Source organism: Astyanax mexicanus, chromosome 13 (genome assembly GCF_023375975.1).
Source record: "Astyanax mexicanus isolate ESR-SI-001 chromosome 13, AstMex3_surface, whole genome shotgun sequence".
NCBI lineage: Eukaryota > Metazoa > Chordata > Actinopteri > Characiformes > Acestrorhamphidae > Astyanax > Astyanax mexicanus.
The window spans coordinates 42,509,493-42,528,957 of NC_064420.1; the positions used below are offsets into that span (position 1 = coordinate 42,509,493).

At 34.8% G+C, this 19,465-nt stretch overlaps 1 protein-coding gene across 1 annotated transcript in view; it reads left to right on the forward strand.

Annotated features, from left to right (window-relative positions):
• acvr1ba (activin A receptor type 1Ba) overlaps nt 1-19,465 on the forward strand; it is a 39,905-nt gene that overhangs the window by 16,786 nt on the left and 3,654 nt on the right. The window contains exons 2-8 of the mRNA XM_022676897.2: nt 11,748-11,987; nt 13,687-13,947; nt 15,456-15,686; nt 16,892-17,059; nt 17,219-17,375; nt 18,375-18,499; nt 18,614-18,744. Of these exons, the coding sequence (XP_022532618.2) occupies nt 11,748-11,987; nt 13,687-13,947; nt 15,456-15,686; nt 16,892-17,059; nt 17,219-17,375; nt 18,375-18,499; nt 18,614-18,744 (1,313 nt within the window). The remainder of the gene's footprint in view (nt 1-11,747; nt 11,988-13,686; nt 13,948-15,455; nt 15,687-16,891; nt 17,060-17,218; nt 17,376-18,374; nt 18,500-18,613; nt 18,745-19,465) is intronic.

The following is a 19,465-nucleotide window of genomic DNA, read 5'->3' on the forward strand; positions in this document are numbered from 1 at the left end:
TACACTTTTTCTTTAACTATAATTCTGAAATAAAAGAAGGTTATGTTTGCACCGTGTTTAATATAAAACACGGTGCTTTTAAGGTTGAAGGGGGATACTTACTATTTGTGAAATAAATAAATAAACTTGACTTTTTGATTATTATTAAATTCAAAAGAAGCAATAGCTTGCAAATCACTTTTTTATATATATATATATATATATATATATATATATATATATATATATATATATATATATATATATATATATATATAAAAAACTTAGGTAAGAACTAAAAATCTAGTATTCTAAAGTTCTAAAATAAAGAATTTTGGAGAATATCGAGATTATTATTATTATTATTATTATTATTATTATTATTATTATTATTATTATTATTAAACAATATCTTCCAGCCATAATTGAACTACAATAGCTATACAAGGTAATATACACCACATAGACAAAAGTATTGTGACGCCTGCTCACTAATTGTTTCTTTTAAAATAATAAAAAAAAAAGAGTCCATCCTGCTTTCTTGGAGTAACTGTCTCTACTGTAAAGGGAAAACTTTCTACTAGATTTTGGAGCGTTGCTGTGAGGAGAGGATGTAGTGTAGTTTGTGGCTTGTGAGTTTAAATATATTGTCACTGTCATGGAACATAATTTAAGTGAATCTTGGAGTTTTTTTTTTTTTTTTTTTTTTTTTTTTTTTATTGTTTCAAATCCTCATGAGAAAAAGGTCCAGTTGAAATTCTGACTTGTATTAACATATGTTATCAGTTAAGTTCCTGATTGTTTTTGAAATAACAAAGATACATTTCTGTAAAGTTACTATTTTAGAGATGCACTTTCAGCCTGACTGACGGATGGATAAAAACTATTTTATGAGGGTTGTAGAGGGACTTTCTAGAGCAGAGGTGTCCAAACTACGGCCCGCGGACCATTTGCGGCCCGTTTCCTTTTTTGGAGCGGCCCGCAAGGTATTTCAGAAATAGAATGAAAGTTGGCCCGCTGTTAAGCAGGTTTTTATAATGTGAGATTCAAAGTTTGAACGATAGGTGTCTGAAATGGGCCAAAGAGTCTAAAAGCGGAGAGAGTGCGCATTTCTAGCGCAGAAAAACGGGCCAAAGAGTCTAAAAGTTGCCGTAATTAAGGAGTTTAATATTAAAAGTCATCATTAAAATTAAACATAAATTTGTTTACATTAGTTTACACTGTCAAAGATAAAGATAATAAGTCAAATAAAATGGTGTGTAAATGAAATAATCAGGAAAAAAGTATTATTTAAAGTGGTATATTTCGTTATTTGTTTTATTACAGAGTGTGTGGCCCGTGACATTTTAAATATATTTCTTCTTCTGGCCCCCAACAAAAAAAGTTTGGACACCCCTGTTCTAGAGTGTCTATTTGAGGGAAAAAATGACAGTTCCTACGGTTGATTAACTGCATTTTAAAACAGCTTTTAAAAGCAGTCTTTATTTATTGACCGTGTTTATGTTTCGGAACGTTTAAGCGGAGCACTCTGAGCCTCACACTGGCACTGTGCTCTTGTTACTGTATTTCAGTATCTTGCTATTTCAGTTTGTTAATTGGCTCTGGCTGTTATGTGATGTCAGATGACGCATGACCTCAGCGAGCGATGCGCGGTGGGTAGGATACTGCAGTGTTGTAATGCCCTCAGCGGCCGTGTTTACAACATAGCTAACGGAAATGCTATTATCTGTTTCTTGTTTAAGGCTGTGTTGTGAATGGCTGCAGTTATGGGAGAGAGACGGCTCCATTGTGTGTGTTGGGGATGTTTTTGAGGAACATAACAAGTAGATTCGACCACAGCTCACACAGCTGGCGTCCCACATGCCGCATACATACACAGCACAGCACATCACGGCGCAGCACACCATCATTTACCATGGTTAACCTCCGGGAACAGCCTCTACCAGGGCCTTCACCACACGGCTACACGCTTCAGCTGGAGGGTGTGTTTAGCGTCTTCATAATGGAGTGTCAGTCATCGGGTTCAGATGCCTGTTGAGTTACTGAGTTTATGTGTGCGTCTTGGAAAACAGAAGGGCTGGTATGATCATTACTGTACATTACATACAAACAGAACCTTTCTCTGTTTTGATTGGCTGTTCTGTGCTCTTCCTAATAAAAAAAAAAGTCTACATGAACCAAAACACAAAGAGACTGTAGGCTAAAGAATTGCACACCATCATAGTCGTGCAAAAAGTTGTACATCTTAATTGGTAACTTTACTAGAGAAGGAAACCTAACTTTTATTCAAAGTCAATGTAAAATTTTATATTCTAAATCACTCTGGACTGTTTCTATTGGTCCATTTATCATAAAAATTTAAATTGTCAAAAAACGTAGAAACTGCAGAAATGATTGTTTAATATAGGGGTGGGCGATATGGCCCAATAAATAATATCACAATATTTCCTGATATTTTCCTGATAGCGATGCTTTTGGCGATATGATAAGACACTGAATTAAAATAAATTATTTCAAGAATACACTACTGCAACAAAATTAAAATTACATTACATTACTGCATATGATATGATATATGGCACACCTCTAACTGAGATATGAACAAAAATACAAGAATTTAATCAGATTTGTAACAGAAGTCAGTGATTCAGAATATCATGATACTAATAATGCACTCCAAATATCTACTTCCAGGTATCTATTTCCAGGAATGAAATAAAATAAATGATACTGAATCTATATAATCTCTAGTAGTCTCTAGTAGGGGTGGGCAATATAATATCGTATACAATATATCGTGATACAGAAATATTGTGATATTAAAAATCCATATCATGATAATAGGGCTGTTCTGTCTTAAAAGTAGTCTATTATTTACTGTGAAGCTTTAGGTGTATTTATTGTATAATTGTTTTAGTTTGCAGTTTATATGCATGCACTAAATATTCTGCAATATTTTTTGCTGCATTATATTATTTTATGCTATATTATTTATTTTGCCACATTATGATTATGCTTTTTTACTGTTATACTATATTCCTGAAATTAATTAATTAATTTTCTGTTTTCTTTTATCGGCAAATATATCGTTATAGCAAAAATACCCTGAAATATCATGATATTGTTTTAGAGCCATATCGCCCACCCCCAGTCTCTAGTAGATATTTAATGAGAAATGAGAACAGTGTGATTTTTTTTTTCTTTGGCTAAGAACAGCAACAAAAAAACCCTAATACCTGATGCGTAAATTAAGGGTGGGAGATTTTAAACCCTAAACTATTGTGCCAAAATGGTCACACTACAGTGGAGAAGTAGAGCATACCTGTCAAGTCTCCCGTTTTGGCCGGGAAACTACCGTATTTTACTCCTCTTTCCCGCCGTCCTCCCGTATTAGTATTTTCCCGTAAATTTCCCGTATTATACTAAATACAAAAATATATAGGCCACAGGCGACAATGCACTGACCGCTGTGTGTCTCTTAACCAATTGTGGTGCCTGTTCAAGGAGAAAGTCCCGCCTTTCAGGAGAAACAGCCAATCAGCTTGCTGGTTTTGCGGAGAGCTGTTAAGTGTGGGGTAAGCCCCGCCCCTCCCCTCGCTGTGAGTTCAGGCAGCTAGTCGGAGCAGCTGTCGTTAAAACTAATCTGGATATACGGAGATTTTTCTAAAAGAAAGGTAACTAACCATGTAAACTGTGATGAGATTGTTTCTGATAGCTGGTTAAAAAGACTCTTCTCTGAATCAAAACATAAATTAAACCCATTGTGTGTTTAATAAAATCCAGCTTGTGACTCAGTTAGCTTAACTTTAGAATTAGCTAGATAGATATTCAGGGTTTGAGAAAAATCTACATATATATATATATATATATATATATATATATATATATATATATATATATATATATATATATATATATATATATATATATATATATATAATGCCCTGCCCTTATGTGCCTGATCAGCCAATAACTATAATTTCCAAACTCTATTTGTTCAGGGCTAGTTTTAGGGTTTGTTAGAATTTGTTTAAATCTCAAGTATTGTGGTGTAATGTATTATTTAGAAGGGGTAGAAGAGATGGTTGAGCTGGAGAGAGAGAGAAAATGTGGAGAGGGCTGAAATTAACTGAACTGATCAGGAGTGGACTGAACAATAGAAAGAAGTATTAATGAAAGATTAGTAATTGTGTAGGCCCCTTAGGACTATTATTTACTTATGGAATGTATCTGATCCATGTCCTTCTTGTAAATTTGTGCACCCTTCAATTTCATATATATATATATATATATATATATATATATATATATATATATATATATATATATATATATATATATATATATATATATATATATATATATATATATATATATAAAGCACAAGCCCTCGGTTGGGCTGTTGGGGCGGCGGAAAAAATCCCTTATTTTTAAGTCCAAAACTTGACAGGTATGAAGTAGAGTTCATCTTTTGAGTCAACATGACAAGACTCACTTCACACATGCTTTTCTGGACAAGCTGAGTCATGCAGTACGAGAACTGAAAGTGAAAGAATCCTGTGCACTGAAGTGGTGGAGCAATATTACTGGATTTAACACTAATATCACTGCGATTATGCAGCATTAGGCAGTTGTTGTGAGCGTTGTTGTGTCTGCTACATAAAAAATACCATGATCCAAGCCTGTAGTAGCAACGAGAGACATGCTTTTCAGCTTATTACACCCTGAAATCACCCTGTTAGTCAGTAAAGCATCAACGATGAATTTAAAGCTGGTAGTTTTGACAAATTGAAAAATAATTTAGCTTAATTTATCTTAAGTTTCTTTAATGTAAAAATCCAGATCATTTATTACCTGTATTAAATTATTTAAAGTGTGATTTTTAATGTGAATAGTCAAAACCATGAGAAATAAAGGGTAGGACATTTTTATACTGTTAAACTACTGAAAAGAATGAAGTTGTACGTTTTTGCAGACTGTTCTAGTGCCTAGTTTTCAGTAATTGACCCCCAGCTTTGTTCAGGGTGAGTTAAAGTGTGTGTGTGTTCGATTAGTGCAGCGATTAGGAGGATGTGGCACGGAGTTGTTTTTCCCACTTTATCTGGGTCTGGTCACCTCTGTGTAATATGCAGGAAATTCTTTGTGCATGTGAACAGTTAAGTTGGATCTGCTCCACTGGCAGTTACTGGCAGCTCACTTATGTTTGTGTGTGTGTAAGTGTGTCATAAGGAACACAGTCATTCAGCATTTACTATTTAATCACACACTGTATCTCACTCTCTTGTTTTCTCAGTATATGTATTTCCTGAATATACTTTATAGAAGTCATAGAGTCGATTATCCAAAACAAAGGGGCTTAATTTGTCTTAACCCTTAACAGTCTGCCACTAAATAAACACCACTAAATCTTGAGGATTTCTATTCAAGCATTACATAAAAACCTTTCATGTTTGATAAGGAACATTACTGAAAATGTAATTGTAATAGAAAATCTAAAAAAAATAATATTTAAATAATCTGCAAATGTCAAGATATAATAAATAAAATAAAAAATGGCTCTTTTCTGAACTTCATTTTAAAATCAGTATTTTCCTGAATACAAATCAAACAGTTCATGTCCTCCAAACCTTTAGTTTCGTTATGTTTGTCTAGTTTTTACGTCTATTTTCAAACCTGCAGAATTTAAGATTGATTCCTGTTACTGATCTGGAATTATTAAGTGGAGTAGAGAGAAAACAGGCAGCTTCTCCAAGTGTCCTGAAGGAGATTTCAAAGCCCTGTATACCGGTCAAGTCATTTTAAGGGGTTTTAAAAGGTCTTAATCATCCCTCACACAGAGAGAGATCTTAATGAATGACATTAAAACAGTAAATACAATTTTTGGTTTTATTCTTTTAATGTACTGAATTTTATTGATTCTAAATTTAATGTAGTGGTATTAAACTGCAGGCTGAACTAAGCAAAACCCCTCTGCATTATTAATGGCTCAGAGGTGCGCTATTTTCAGGCACAATCATTACTTGCTTTTAGCTAGAGGAGAGAGTAAGTACAGTAGGCTTTTTTTTCTTCATTGTACCCTGTGTTTTTTTTCCGTGTACAAACAGTTCTAGTTTTGTTTGTGCAAAGCTGTTAAGTTTCAAATATCAGTTTGTGGCTAACTTAATTAATTTAGTTAATATTGGTATAGTGCTTTGCCATTTTCTTACTGTCAAGATAGTGTTAATATTGCCTGAGTTTATTATTTATTTGTTGGAAAAAGTAAAAGAAAGTTTTTTTTTTTGTTAGTTGAAGTGGCAATCTGTTAGATTTTGGTGAAAAAATGTAACTGTACTGAACATCCTAAAAAGTAAGTTTAAAACTGGGGATGTACAATGATATGGGAATTATATTGGTATATTACAAACCGATATTTGTTGATGTATATATTGTATGCTGGAAAAGGACCAAGCTAGAAGAAAGAGTACTGTAGGCATTTCTTTCATTGGACCCTGTTTTTAGTGTAAAAAAACAGTTCTAGTTTTGTTTGTCCAAAGCTGTTAAATTTCAAATATCGGTTTGTGGCAAATTTATTTAATTTAGTTAATATTGGTATAGTGCTTTGTGCTTTGCCATTTTCTTACTGGGAAAGTAGTGTTAATATTGCCTGAGTGTATTTATTTATTTATTCATAGGGGGAAAAAAATAAATAAATAAATATATATATATATATATATTCATTTTTTTTTTTTTAGTTAAAGTGGCAATCTGTAGGATTTTTGAAAAAAATGTCTAACTGTACTGAGTATCCTTTAAAAGTAAGTTTAAAACTAAAGGGTTGCACAATGATATTGGAATTATATTTGTGCATTACAAACCGATATATGCTGACGTATCTAGAAAAGCAAGAAAAGAGAGTACTGTATGCATTTCTTTAATTGGACCCATTATTTCAATAGTGTACAAACAGTTCTAGTTTTGTTTGTGCACAGCTGTTGAATTTCAAATATAATTAATTTAGTTAATATTGATATTGTGCTTTGCTATTTTCTTACTGTGAAAGTAGTGTTAATATTGTGTGAGTGTATTAAACAGTATTAAATTTAATTGCCCGTTACCTGCAGTTAGCCAGCCTGTCAGTCTTCTCCTGTTTACTCACTGCAGGTCAGGAGGTTTAATTGGGATTAACCAGGGAAAACACACAGCGCTGGCAGAGGTCTGGGATCAGTTGAGCCAGTAATGATAGTGAGAGGGAAAAGTGTCTATCATGCAGTATTATGGAAGGGTGCGGCCGGTCAGGGCACTCCAGTATCATGCGTTGTGCAATATATATATATATGTGTGTGTGAGAGAGAGAAAGAGAGGGAGAAAGGCAGAGGAAGTGTGGTGACTAAGATCAATTTAGTGAAGCCAGTCTCTGTGGAGTCCAAAGGAAGCAAAGAGAGAGTGAGAGAGAGAGAGAGTGAGTGTGTGAATGTGGGTGGTCATGTATTTAGCTCTTTATGGGGACTGACTGTGTGTGTGTTTGTTTTTGACAGTGTGTGGGCATTCGGCTGCTGGCCAGGAGGCAAAATTTGCCCAATGCTAATTTAGCAATTACATGGTGGTGTTTTTTTATATTTGAAAAAGTAAAAGACAGACATTTTTAGTTTTATTTTAGTTTTATTTTAGTTAAAGTGGCAGTCTAAGTTTTTGGTGAAAATGTGTAACTGTACTAAGCATCCTTAAAGTTACATTTAAAACTGGGGTGCACAATGATATTGGAATTTATATTGTGAGATTTCAAATTGATACTAGCTGACCTATTTATTGTATGCTGGAAATCATTTTTAATCATTTTAAATTTTTTTTCCCATTTTCTCCCTAATTTAACACGGCCAATTACCCAACCCACCCATTAGAACTTCCCCTATTAATAGTAATGCCCCAACACCAGGAGGGTGAAGACTAGCACATGGAAGGACCCTATAATTGGTGCGGGACCTCTATATTGAGTGTTTGAACAGTTCTCCAAACATTTTTTAGGGTGAAAACTTGTTTATTTTTTGGACCTTTCCGTTTAGATCTGCTGAACCATGGTCCAGTTGGTCAGTAGTATGAAAGTACTTTTCTAGATGGTTCAGACATTTATATCCTGACCATATTAAACAATAGAAAAAGAGAAAGAACAGGTGTTGTGCCAACAGCAACAGTTTGGGCACAACAGGTGTACACTGGTGACTCTTATATCTGCTGTAACTGTAGATTAACGTTTATTTATAACCAGATAAAACTGACAGGGAGATGCAGGATTTGGTAATTAAGTTTCTTAAAGTATAAAACCATAACTAACTGAGCTTAATGTACAGTAGTTTATACAATGTAACACACAGTAGAGCCTTGGTTCAGACTCTTACCCAGACAGGCATTTAAAGGGTTATTCTTTGGCATCACTTACAGAACCCTTTAGGACTAAAGATTTCTTTATATGATTAATGTTAAATTATCATTACACTAAGTAGCATAAATCTAAATATCTAACAATGTATTTATATGCAATTCAGGGAACTGCACTGGATTTTGTTGTTAGAAAAACTACTTCTTTAGTTAGAATGTTTTTAAGACATAATTTCCAAAATACTTTTTTTGACACAAATGACCCATGCATGTTGTTTTCTTTTCCTTTTTTTTATTAAATCACCCTCAAATGAAAATGGTTATACCTGAAAAAAATTGTGATATCAGGCTTTCATCACATCATTTTAAGTATATATCAATATTTAGGATGTATTGCCCAGCAGGCCACAGTAATACAGTGGAAAAGTCAATGGAAACATCCCCAAAGGTAGGAATACAAACTGCCTGCGCGGGCTAATGTGTGCCGAGTACAGGATCTGCTAATAAAAGGCTTGTACAAACAGCACAAGCCAGAGAGAGAGAGTGGAACAGCAAAGTTTAAAGAAAAGCAGGGATTTAGAATAGACCATTTTACTGAACAAGACAGACAAAAAGGTCTGGCATTAAAGAACCTTTAAGCTCCAGGACTCAGAGCTGCTTTTTTAACTTGTTTTTTCATCGCAGGGCCTTGTTGCCGTCATGCATCACAGTCTTCAGGTCCTGTTATTTTAAAGCCGGTGCAATTTGTCCTAAGTGGGCTGCCATTGTTGGTGGCTGAGCGGCGGTTCTGATAAGGCCGGGGTGTGAGTGAAGCGTGACAGCCAGCCCTGCTCTCCCCCCGCCATGACCTCAGCCACCCGCCTCAGCTGCCCCCTGTGCCAGAGACCCCCCTCTACCCCTCCATCGCCCACAACCCCCCCCGCTCCCTCACTGGGGGAGACATGAAAATACATGCCAGCACTGACGGCTCAAAAATAGTTTAAAGCTGGCCTGCATGCTGGAGCTCTGAAGCAGTCTGAGAGCAGCGTGCGCTTGAAGACGAGCGCTGTCAGCTTCTTACTTAAGCTAGATCAGCGCACAACATGTTTTTAAAGTCCTGAAGTGGGCTAGTGGGACTGATCCTGGATTAATATGCTTCAGCCTGACACTCCCCTCAACCACATACACACAAATCCACTCCACCCTTTATATTTAACCCCTACTGTCTGCTCTTTACCCCATGCCGAATAATAATAGTGGTGCTACAACCCCAATATGACCCTTTACAATGATTCAGTTTAAAGTGTTGTTAATAGTTGTAGGAATCACAGGACATCTCATAATACGATAATATCACAATACTCTCTTTTCTATAAAGATGAAATCACAGTACAGTGATTCTGCGATACTTGAACTATCACAACTGTGTAACTGAAGAGGATAAAATACTCTTAATAAACAAATACCATGAATTATAAATTTATTGATGTCCATTTCAAAGAATTCAACACGTGGGTTCAGGGCTTTTCAAAATATTTATATATATTGAGAAAAAAAAAAATCACGCCACGTATCAATTCCTTCCAGTGTAAACTAAACAATATTTCTCAATATAATGTCCCTCCCCTAATATTAATCTCAAATGTTGCCACGGGTCAGTTCTTTTTGAAAATTGTTCACCTCTATAAAGGCAGTACAAGTCACCAAGAATTTCTATTTTTTTTTTTTTTTTCATTTTTAAACGTAAGTACCGTAAAACTTTTATTTTAGAATAATATAATATTTTTAAATGTAGATTTAATATGTATTATATGTATTGTTATTGCATATCTTTTTACGTGTTACAATTAAGAATGTCCTTTGTTTATTTTACAGTACAACATAATATGGTATATAGATTTTACCCTCTGTTAAATTACCAAATTTATTTATTTTTTCCTTAAAAATGACCAGGAACTTTAAGGTTACAATATTTAAAGCATTTTTGTTAAATAAGTGTTCTTGCATAAAAAAAATGTGTTTTGACGTTTTTTTGTTTTTCCAATTTCCAAAAGGCTATTTTACAATAATACTTTTTAAACAATCTCTTTACTTAATTTATATACTCCAATATTGGATATTTTATATCAGTTGATCATATTACAGTATATGATATAATTATGCATTAATAAGAATGTCTTGGTATATTAATACAACATTAGACATAAGTTTTATGTCTGAGAGCCCTGATCAGACTGTTGTGGTGTCGTCCCCCCCCCATTGTGTCTGGTGGGTCTGCTGTACATCCTGCAGTGTTTAGTGTTGTGCTGGAGCTGATGGTGGTGCTGGTGGTTGTGCTGATGGTGGTGGTGCTGGTGCTGATGGTAGCGCAGGGCTGTGGGGTGCTGGGTCTGGAGCGGAGTGCTGCCGCAGTGATCCGGGCCTGCCTGTCCCAGGGCAGTTTCAGCTTTTCACAGTGTGTTTGGGTTTATCTGCAGTGGCGGATTGGGTTTCGTGCTGTGCAGTCTGGTGGTAAACTGGTGGCTGCAGTCGTGGCCTCGGCTTGAACTAACAGTGAGACTCACGCGACGCTCAGCGTTTAATACTGGCTTTTAACGCCCACTGGTGGACTTATAGGAGAAGCACAGGTCTGCAAGGAGACAACTGACTGAATGAAGGATGGAAGGAGTGTGTTTGTACAGAGTTTTATTGTAATGGTTTAATAGGGATAGACCCCTTAAAAATGATTTTCTTTGATTGTACCAAATTAAAAACCTCTGGAATATAATCAAGAGGAAGATGGATGATCACAAGCCATCAAACCAAGCTGAACTGCTTGAATTTTTGCACCAGAAGTGGCGTAAAGTTGTCCAAAAGCAATGTGTAAGACTGGTGGAGGAGAACAGGGCAACTGTGATTTAAAAACCAGGGTTATTCCACCAGATACTGATACTCTTAAAACTTTATGAATATGAACTTGTTTTCTTTGCATTATTTGAGGTCTGAAAGCTCTGCATCTTTTTTTTATTTTAGCCATTTCTCATTTTCTGCAAATAAATGCTCTAAATGACAATATTTTTATTTGGAATTTGGGAGAAATTTTGTTCATAGTTTATAGAATAAAACAACAATGTTCATTTTACTTAAACATAAACCTATAAATAGCAAAATCAGAGAAGCTGATTCAGAAACTGAAGTGGTCTCTGATTTTTTTCCAGGGATGTAAAATATACTTTTTCCTGTAAAGTTTTACATTGAGGTTACAGTTTTGTTACACAGTCCAGTCAGAAATAATATATGTTCATTTTTGTTGCTACACATGTTCACCCTGTTCTTTAAAACTCAGTGAGTGTAGAAAGTTAAAATAAGTTGTAGTAGTAGTATTAGTGTTGAAACATTGTGTTTGAACCTGTCTTTGTCCATTGATCTAATAATGATTCCTCTGTTTCTTCCTGCAGCTCTGAGGTGTAACTGCACTAACTGTGAGAAGACTGGTTATGAGTGTGAGACGGATGGGGCCTGTATGGCCTCCACCTCCTACATTAAAGGAGAAGAGCAGCACGTCCGTATCTGTATCCCCCGCGACAACCTCATCCCACCCGGACAGCCCATCTACTGCCTGAGCACTGAGGGAGTGGTGAACACACACTGCTGCTACACCGACTACTGCAACAGCGTCAACCTGCAGGTTCCTAATGGTGAGGGAGTGGAATTTGAAAATGGTCCAGGCCTGGATAAGTTTTGGAAAAATTAAAATACCCAGAAATTTTGGAAAAGTCATGGAAATTTAGTTTACAGATCTTTGTGATTTTGTTTATCAATGGGGAAAATCTATTTTGAGCTAACAAATTCGTCAGCTTAAGAGTTAATTCAGTAATTTTGGCCTATACAATAAAGCTGTCAGGATCTGAAACACACATTTTATTATTAAAAATTGTGAATCAACATTTTTATATGATTCATTTTAGACCTACTATAATCAATTTTAACTATAGTTTTAGTTGATTTTGGTTTTATTTTCCAGATCTGCACTGTTTTAAAAATCTTATGGTCATGAAAATTTGCCTTTAAGGCAAGGAAAAGTAATAATGGAAATCATGGAAATGAATTGGTTAAAACATGTATGAACCCTGATCTGTATTACTGAGAAGGATAAAATACTCCTAAATAAGAAAATACCTGGAATTATGGATTTATTAGTGTCCGATTCATATAATTTCTCAACCAGTATTTTTCACCACAGGTAGAACAACGTAGAGTAATGAAGCAGTAACTTTTTAATAAGTCAAATTAGGGGGGCGAGTCTTATATAGTTTAGAGCGCCTATGTTTCAATGAAAAACATAATGTTTGATGTAACATATCAAAGCGATGCAATATAATATATAAACCTTTACCTGCAAACATCCATAGTTTAATCAGGGCTTTACTGCCTGCCTGTCCTGCCTGAAGCTTGTTCTTTTGAACTGGTTTTAACTGGTTTCAGGCCGATATCAGCAAAAAAAAACACTGGATCAAGTGTCGGAATGAAATTAAAGAAGGAATCCAGTCCAATCCTGTAACTCATCCATCATGATATAGCACACACTCACACTGCTGGTTGAGACTCTTCCTCTGGTGGTCTGCTTTTATATGCTTAATTAAAATAGTTATGAAAAAGTAATGTCACAAAAAGTGATCAATCGATACTGTTTTTCTTTTTTCTTTTTTGAAAATGTTGAAAAGCGCTATATAAATAAAATGTATTATTATTATTATTATTATTATTATTATTATTATTATTATTATTATATGAGTAAACAATAAAGATTAAAATAAATTAAACATTTAAAAGGATAAGAAATTAAATTCTAAATCAAATATTAAACTACAAACATTTTGCCATCAAGCTGCTGGCGCTCAGAGGGAGCACAATTGGCCCTGCTCCCTCCGGGTGGGTAGATGGCGCTCTCTCCCCACATCACTCCTAGGGTGATGTCCACAGCACAGGGCATCTGTGAGCTGGTGTATCAGAACTGAGTCACTGCACTTTCCTCCGAGTGCTCTGTGATGCTACTCGGTAATGCTTCATCAGCAGCAGCTCGAAAAGAAGCGGTGGCTGATTTCACATGTATCAGTGGAAGCATGTGCTAGTCTTCACCCTCCTGGTGTGTTGGGGCATTACTAGTGATAGGGGTCCTAATGAGTGGGTTGGGTAATTGGGGAGAAAATGGGAGAAAATAGAAATGAATTATAAAAAAAACATAAAACCTAAAATCGATTACAACAAAACGTTAAGTTTACAAAGACAAAACCCTTTTAGAGCAACACTGAAACTAAAGGATTATATAGAATAGTCTTCTAGCTTATGTTTGAGCTCGATGTGTTAAAATTAAATATGTCTCTTTATCGTATGCAGGGGTTCCGGAGGACACGACCTGGCCGGGTTCGAGCAGCAGCTGGGGTCCGGTGGAACTGGTAGCGGTGATAGCAGGTCCGGTGTTCCTCGTCTGTCTCCTGCTGATCGTGGGAGTGTTCCTGTTCCAGCACCACCAGCGGGCCTACAACCACAGGCAACGGCTGGACGTCGAGGACCCGTCCTGCGACCACCTGTACCTGGCCAAGGACAAGACCCTGCAGGACCTCATCTTTGACCTGTCCACGTCTGGATCTGGATCTGGTCAGTTTTATACACTTTACACACACGTTTTAGCAGAGTGCTGTGAAAGCAGATTCAGAGGGTAGAGACAGGCTGGATAGAAATGAGCCAATCAGAGAAGTGTTTAATCATGAATTGCATTAAAGGTTGAGAGTCAGCTTGGGAAGAACGAGAGAGATGAGGCTGTTCTCATCATGGTGATTATGGACGACTGCATTACTGTGCTATAAATGTTTTCTGGATCTTGCCCACACTGATGTATTGAGTTCTATATTTGCTTATTATAACCTGTAATAAAACAGTGTGTTTGTATTTTGTTTATGTTGGCCTAAAAAAAGGCTTTTTTTTCTGTCCACCAAAAAATAGATTTTCGATTTTAATCTATTTTTTTTCCCCTATTAAAAAGCTATAACTACAGATGACAAAGAAAAGGTTCAAAACTAGGTTTACCTCTATTTTGGTTTCACATAAATTTCTCCTTTGGGGTTCAAGTGCTACCAGAAACAAGCTTGCAGATGGCAGATGGCATAGTGTAACTAAGTTCTAACTGGCACTGGCAAAATAAAATTAAAACTAAAAATACCTATTTATTTATCATTATCTATCAAAGCATGAAAATAAGGCATTTAAAAGCTGGGCCACATTTAAACTCTGCTGATATTTTGTGAAATATCATTTGATCTGTGGTGTTCAGATGCTTTAGATTGAGGGTAAAATCGAGTCATTAAATTAATCTATTTACAAACCAAAGATCAATGAATCAAATCATTGTCTATATGTGGGCAAGTGCACAGGAGGAGCCCAGAAAGAAGGGAGCCCTGGAAGGAGGGAGCCCAGAAAGGAGCGTAGGTAGCCAAAAAAAAAATCTGATCTTTGGGTTGAACATGGTTAAATGAAAGCTTAAACTTAGCATATTCTATCCTGTCTAAAGTCATATTTTCAGGGAAGACATCAGAAAATTATTCCAATTTGACAAAATCAAAATTAGATTTAAAAAAACTAAGTCAAGTTTCAGAATAAATTGGCGTTTAATTGGGTACCTAAGACTTTGAGTCCTGATTAAAACATTAAACAAGCATTGAATAAATAAAAAAAAAAAAGCATTTGAATTCCCAGTACTGTTGTGGAAATGGAAAAAGCATGTGCACTGAGGCAGTGGAGTAACATTACTGTAACAATTTTACAGTAATATGACAGTCTCATGTACATGAGAGGTCTCATGTACAGAAGCTCAACCAAAGTTACATAGAAGCAACATCATATATATATATATATATATATATATATATATATATATATATATATATATATATATATATATATATGTATATATATATATGTATATATTATTTATTATTATTATTATTATTATTATTATTATTATTATTATTATATATATATATATTTTTTTTTAACTCACAGAGCTAAAGCTGATATTCTAAAATCCAGTTGCTGTATAATGTTGCTTTTGCACAGGTTTTAAAAGCATTAGTTTATTTACTGTGGGAATATCTGACTTTCTGCTGCAGGTCTGCCGCTGTTTGTTCAGAGGACCGTGGCCAGAACCATCGTTCTGCAGGAGATCATTGGAAAAGGCCGTTTTGGGGAGGTGTGGAGAGGGAAGTGGAGAGGAGGGGACGTGGCTGTGAAGATTTTCTCCTCTAGAGAGGAGCGTTCCTGGTTCCGCGAGGCGGAAATCTACCAGACAATCATGCTGCGGCACGAGAACATCCTCGGCTTCATCGCTGCCGACAATAAAGGTGAGCTATTAATTCCTACCTGTTGCTGTAATCAATTAATATGCTGTTTCAGTGAGGGGTGTGCCATATCGTATTATACATAAAATGTATAGTAATAATAAATAGGGATGCGAATCTCTGTTTGGCGATTCGATTCAATTTAGATTTTTGGAGTCACGATTCGATTAAGAAACGATTTTGGATTCCGGAACAATTTTTCGATTCAAATGGTCTAAAATTTCTGTTTAAATTATGTGATTCAGCAGATGAAATGAAAATTTAAACAATAGAACATTTAATTCAAACAATTTTAGGTTCTTTACTGGATCAAATCTTTTTGCAACCTTTCATATTTAATTTCTCTAAATCGTAACCTTATCAAATAAAACACAGCCGTCACAGTCTTTTTAACCGTATTGCATCGTGGCTACATTTTCTTTTCTTTTTTTTTTTTTTTTTTAGATAAATTGAGCTGGCTAACTAACTACCTTGCTGTAAGGTGGCCTAGAGGGCCTTCTACTAGGGCCAAGATGACACAAAAATTAAACTATAAACACATTTTTAAATCTATTTCGGGGCTTTTTGAATCGGTTCAGAATCACCAGGTCTAGGAATCATGATTTTTTTTAAAGATTTTTTTTTTTTTTTTAGCACCCCTAATAATAATATTAATGGTTATAATTTTTGAAATGATAAATAAAATAAATGCTGACCGTAGCCTTATTCCGATCGTATTTGCTTTGGTTTATTGTGGTAGATTACATTATTTTAATGTTAATTATTACATTTTTACAACATTATTTAAAGACTATGTAAGAATTTGTAAAAAATAGACAGGTTTAAAGATTGTAGATTAGTTTCAAATGAATGTTTTAAAACGTTTTATATTTCTATTTATAGTAAATTAAACTTTTTACATGTATTTAGTTGCAGTACAATTTTCTCGAAATGTAATAAAATATTTATAATTTTATCACATTTGTAAGAGCTTGATATTATTGTGTTTGATTGTGTTTAATAATTTTCAAAATCATAAAAAAAATGTTGCTGTGTTTTGTCTTATCACCAAAAATATTGAGATATTGTGATATTGTTTTAGGGCCATATCGCCCACCCCTAGTGTCTCCCTACACACTTTCTCTAATCTCTATTAGAGATTAAATCATATCAGGAAAGATGATCCCTTACTAAATTAAATTGCCTGTGTTTTTATATTCTCTCCTCAGATAACGGCACATGGACTCAGCTGTGGCTGGTGTCTGATTATCACGAGCACGGCTCTTTGTTTGACTATCTGAACCACTACTCCGTCACTATCGAAGGAATGATCAAATTATCTCTGTCAGCTGCCAGCGGACTCGCCCACCTGCACATGGAGATCCTGGGCACGCAGGGTAAACACATTAATAACATTATCAACAGCAACCTTTTACACAGCTGATCTCTGCTGCAGATCTGTGAGATTCAGTCATTAGTGTGACGCTGGAGTTAATCTGGTTATGTGGAAACACTGAGGACTCACGGTGATTGTGTCTGTGTCTGTTGGTTCACAGGGAAGCCGGGGATCGCACATCGTGACCTCAAATCTAAAAACATCCTGGTGAAGAAGAACGGCACCTGCGCTATAGCTGACCTGGGTCTCGCTGTTCGACACGAGTCCGTCACCGACACCATCGACATCGCCCCCAATCAGCGGGTCGGAACTAAAAGGTATTAATCCACTGTGTACAGTCCTAAATATAGCCCTGTTATAATGCTTTATTTATTATTACTCACCATGCTGACAAATATGAAAGAACTGTTTGAAAAGATTCCACCAGCTAAAATACTTCATTTTCTGGAAGTTCTTCATATGAAGACACTGATTTAAGTCTGTGATGCTCAAGTCACAAACATTGTCGATGCCATAAAATAGCCAATATGTTGCTGATATGGCACAAAACACAAACAAACAAGTTTACCATTTAGAGTACATCATCATATTTCCAGCACGGTAACTTATGACATAAAATGTTAATATATTTTTGTTTTTATTGGTTAAAAACGTAAACAAAAAATGTTCCAACGATGTTTTTTTTATATAAAAATAATTCAAATATATTAAATCAATAAATTAATAAAGAAAATTTGCTTTCTATTATTCGTTTTTGGTCTTTTCATTATTAAGTAATAAAATAATGTTTTTTAAGTAAATGGTAAATAAAAGACAAACAATGACGATTTAATACATATTGAAAATTTTGATTGCCAACTATTGATTGACTTGTTATAAATTATTCTAATTTTTAGATAAAAAAAATTAAATTGTATATTTTAGAAAATAATAAAAAAATATATGTAAGTGATAAGATTTAAGATAAAGTAAAATTTAAATTAATTAATTAGTTTATTTATTAATTTTATTCCTTTTTTAATCAAAAAATAAACCAAAACCTTTTCACAAAAAAAAACAAAACATTTTGTTTAGTAAGTAAATAGCAAATTTAAGGACTCCTTAAACATTTTTTAAAATTCACTATTTTTTTAAATTAATTCATTCGTTTATTTATTAATTTAATTTCCTTTTTTAATTAATCTCTAAAGTAAATAGTAAATAAAGACCAAAGCTAATTTAAAAGAACATCAGTTAATTGGAATTAATAGTGAATATATATTTATTTAGCTATTTATTTATCAGGTTGCTGTGACTGTTTTGTGTTTATTTTGCAGATACATGGCTCCAGAGGTGCTGGATGAAACTATCAACATGAAGCATTTTGATTCGTTTAAATGTGCTGATATCTACGCTTTAGGACTGGTGTACTGGGAGATAGCGAGACGATGCAATGCTGGAGGTACGACACACAAACTTTCAGACCATGAACAGTCCAGTCCGTCGACTGGAAGGACGCTGATTGTTTAATAAAATCTTCTCTCCACTGGTTTATTCTTTTTCTTATTTCCTGTAGGAATCCATGAGGAGTACCAGCTGCCGTACTACGACCTGGTGCAGTCTGACCCCTCCATAGAGGAGATGAGGAAAGTGGTGTGTGACCAGAGACTACGGCCCAATGTGCCCAACTGGTGGCAGAGCTATGAGGTACCTGAACATAAATATAAATTAAAGATTATAATTTGTTAGTTTCCTGTGCCCTGAAAGCACCCCCACAAATTTATCACATTATCTACTGCTGACATCAGATCATGATTGGATTATGATTAGGGCTTTTTATCTAAATTTCTTTACCAAAAAAATGTTTATAAAAATCATTAATGAACCAAGCTTGTGACCCTCACAACATAGGACTATTTTTTATATATATTTTTTTTAAAGATAAAAAAAAAAAAATGACAGGCCCACATAAAATAAAGACAGATTTAACAGTGTACTGCCTTTTGAATTGTATTTGTGCATAAGTTTGGAAACTCGTGTGCATAACTGTCTCAACCCTTTTCCACAGTTAGGCCAGAAGAAATTTCGATTCAAGCATTACATAAAAAAGCTTCATTTTTGATGATAAATGTTACTGCAAATTCTAATTAATTGTAATAGAAATAATTTTAAAAAGATTATGTAAATCTGCAACGTTAAAAATATAATGAATAACAATCATACAATTGTCTCTTTCCTGAACTTCATTTTAATTTCAGTATTTTTCTGAATACAAATCAAACAGCTCATGTCCTTCAAACCTTTCGTTTTTCTATTTTTTTTTCTATGTCTATTTTTAAACATGCAGAATTTGGGATGATTTCTGTTACTGATCTGGTAGTGATTTAGTGGAGTAGAGAGAAAAAAGGCAGCTTCTCCAAGTGTCCTG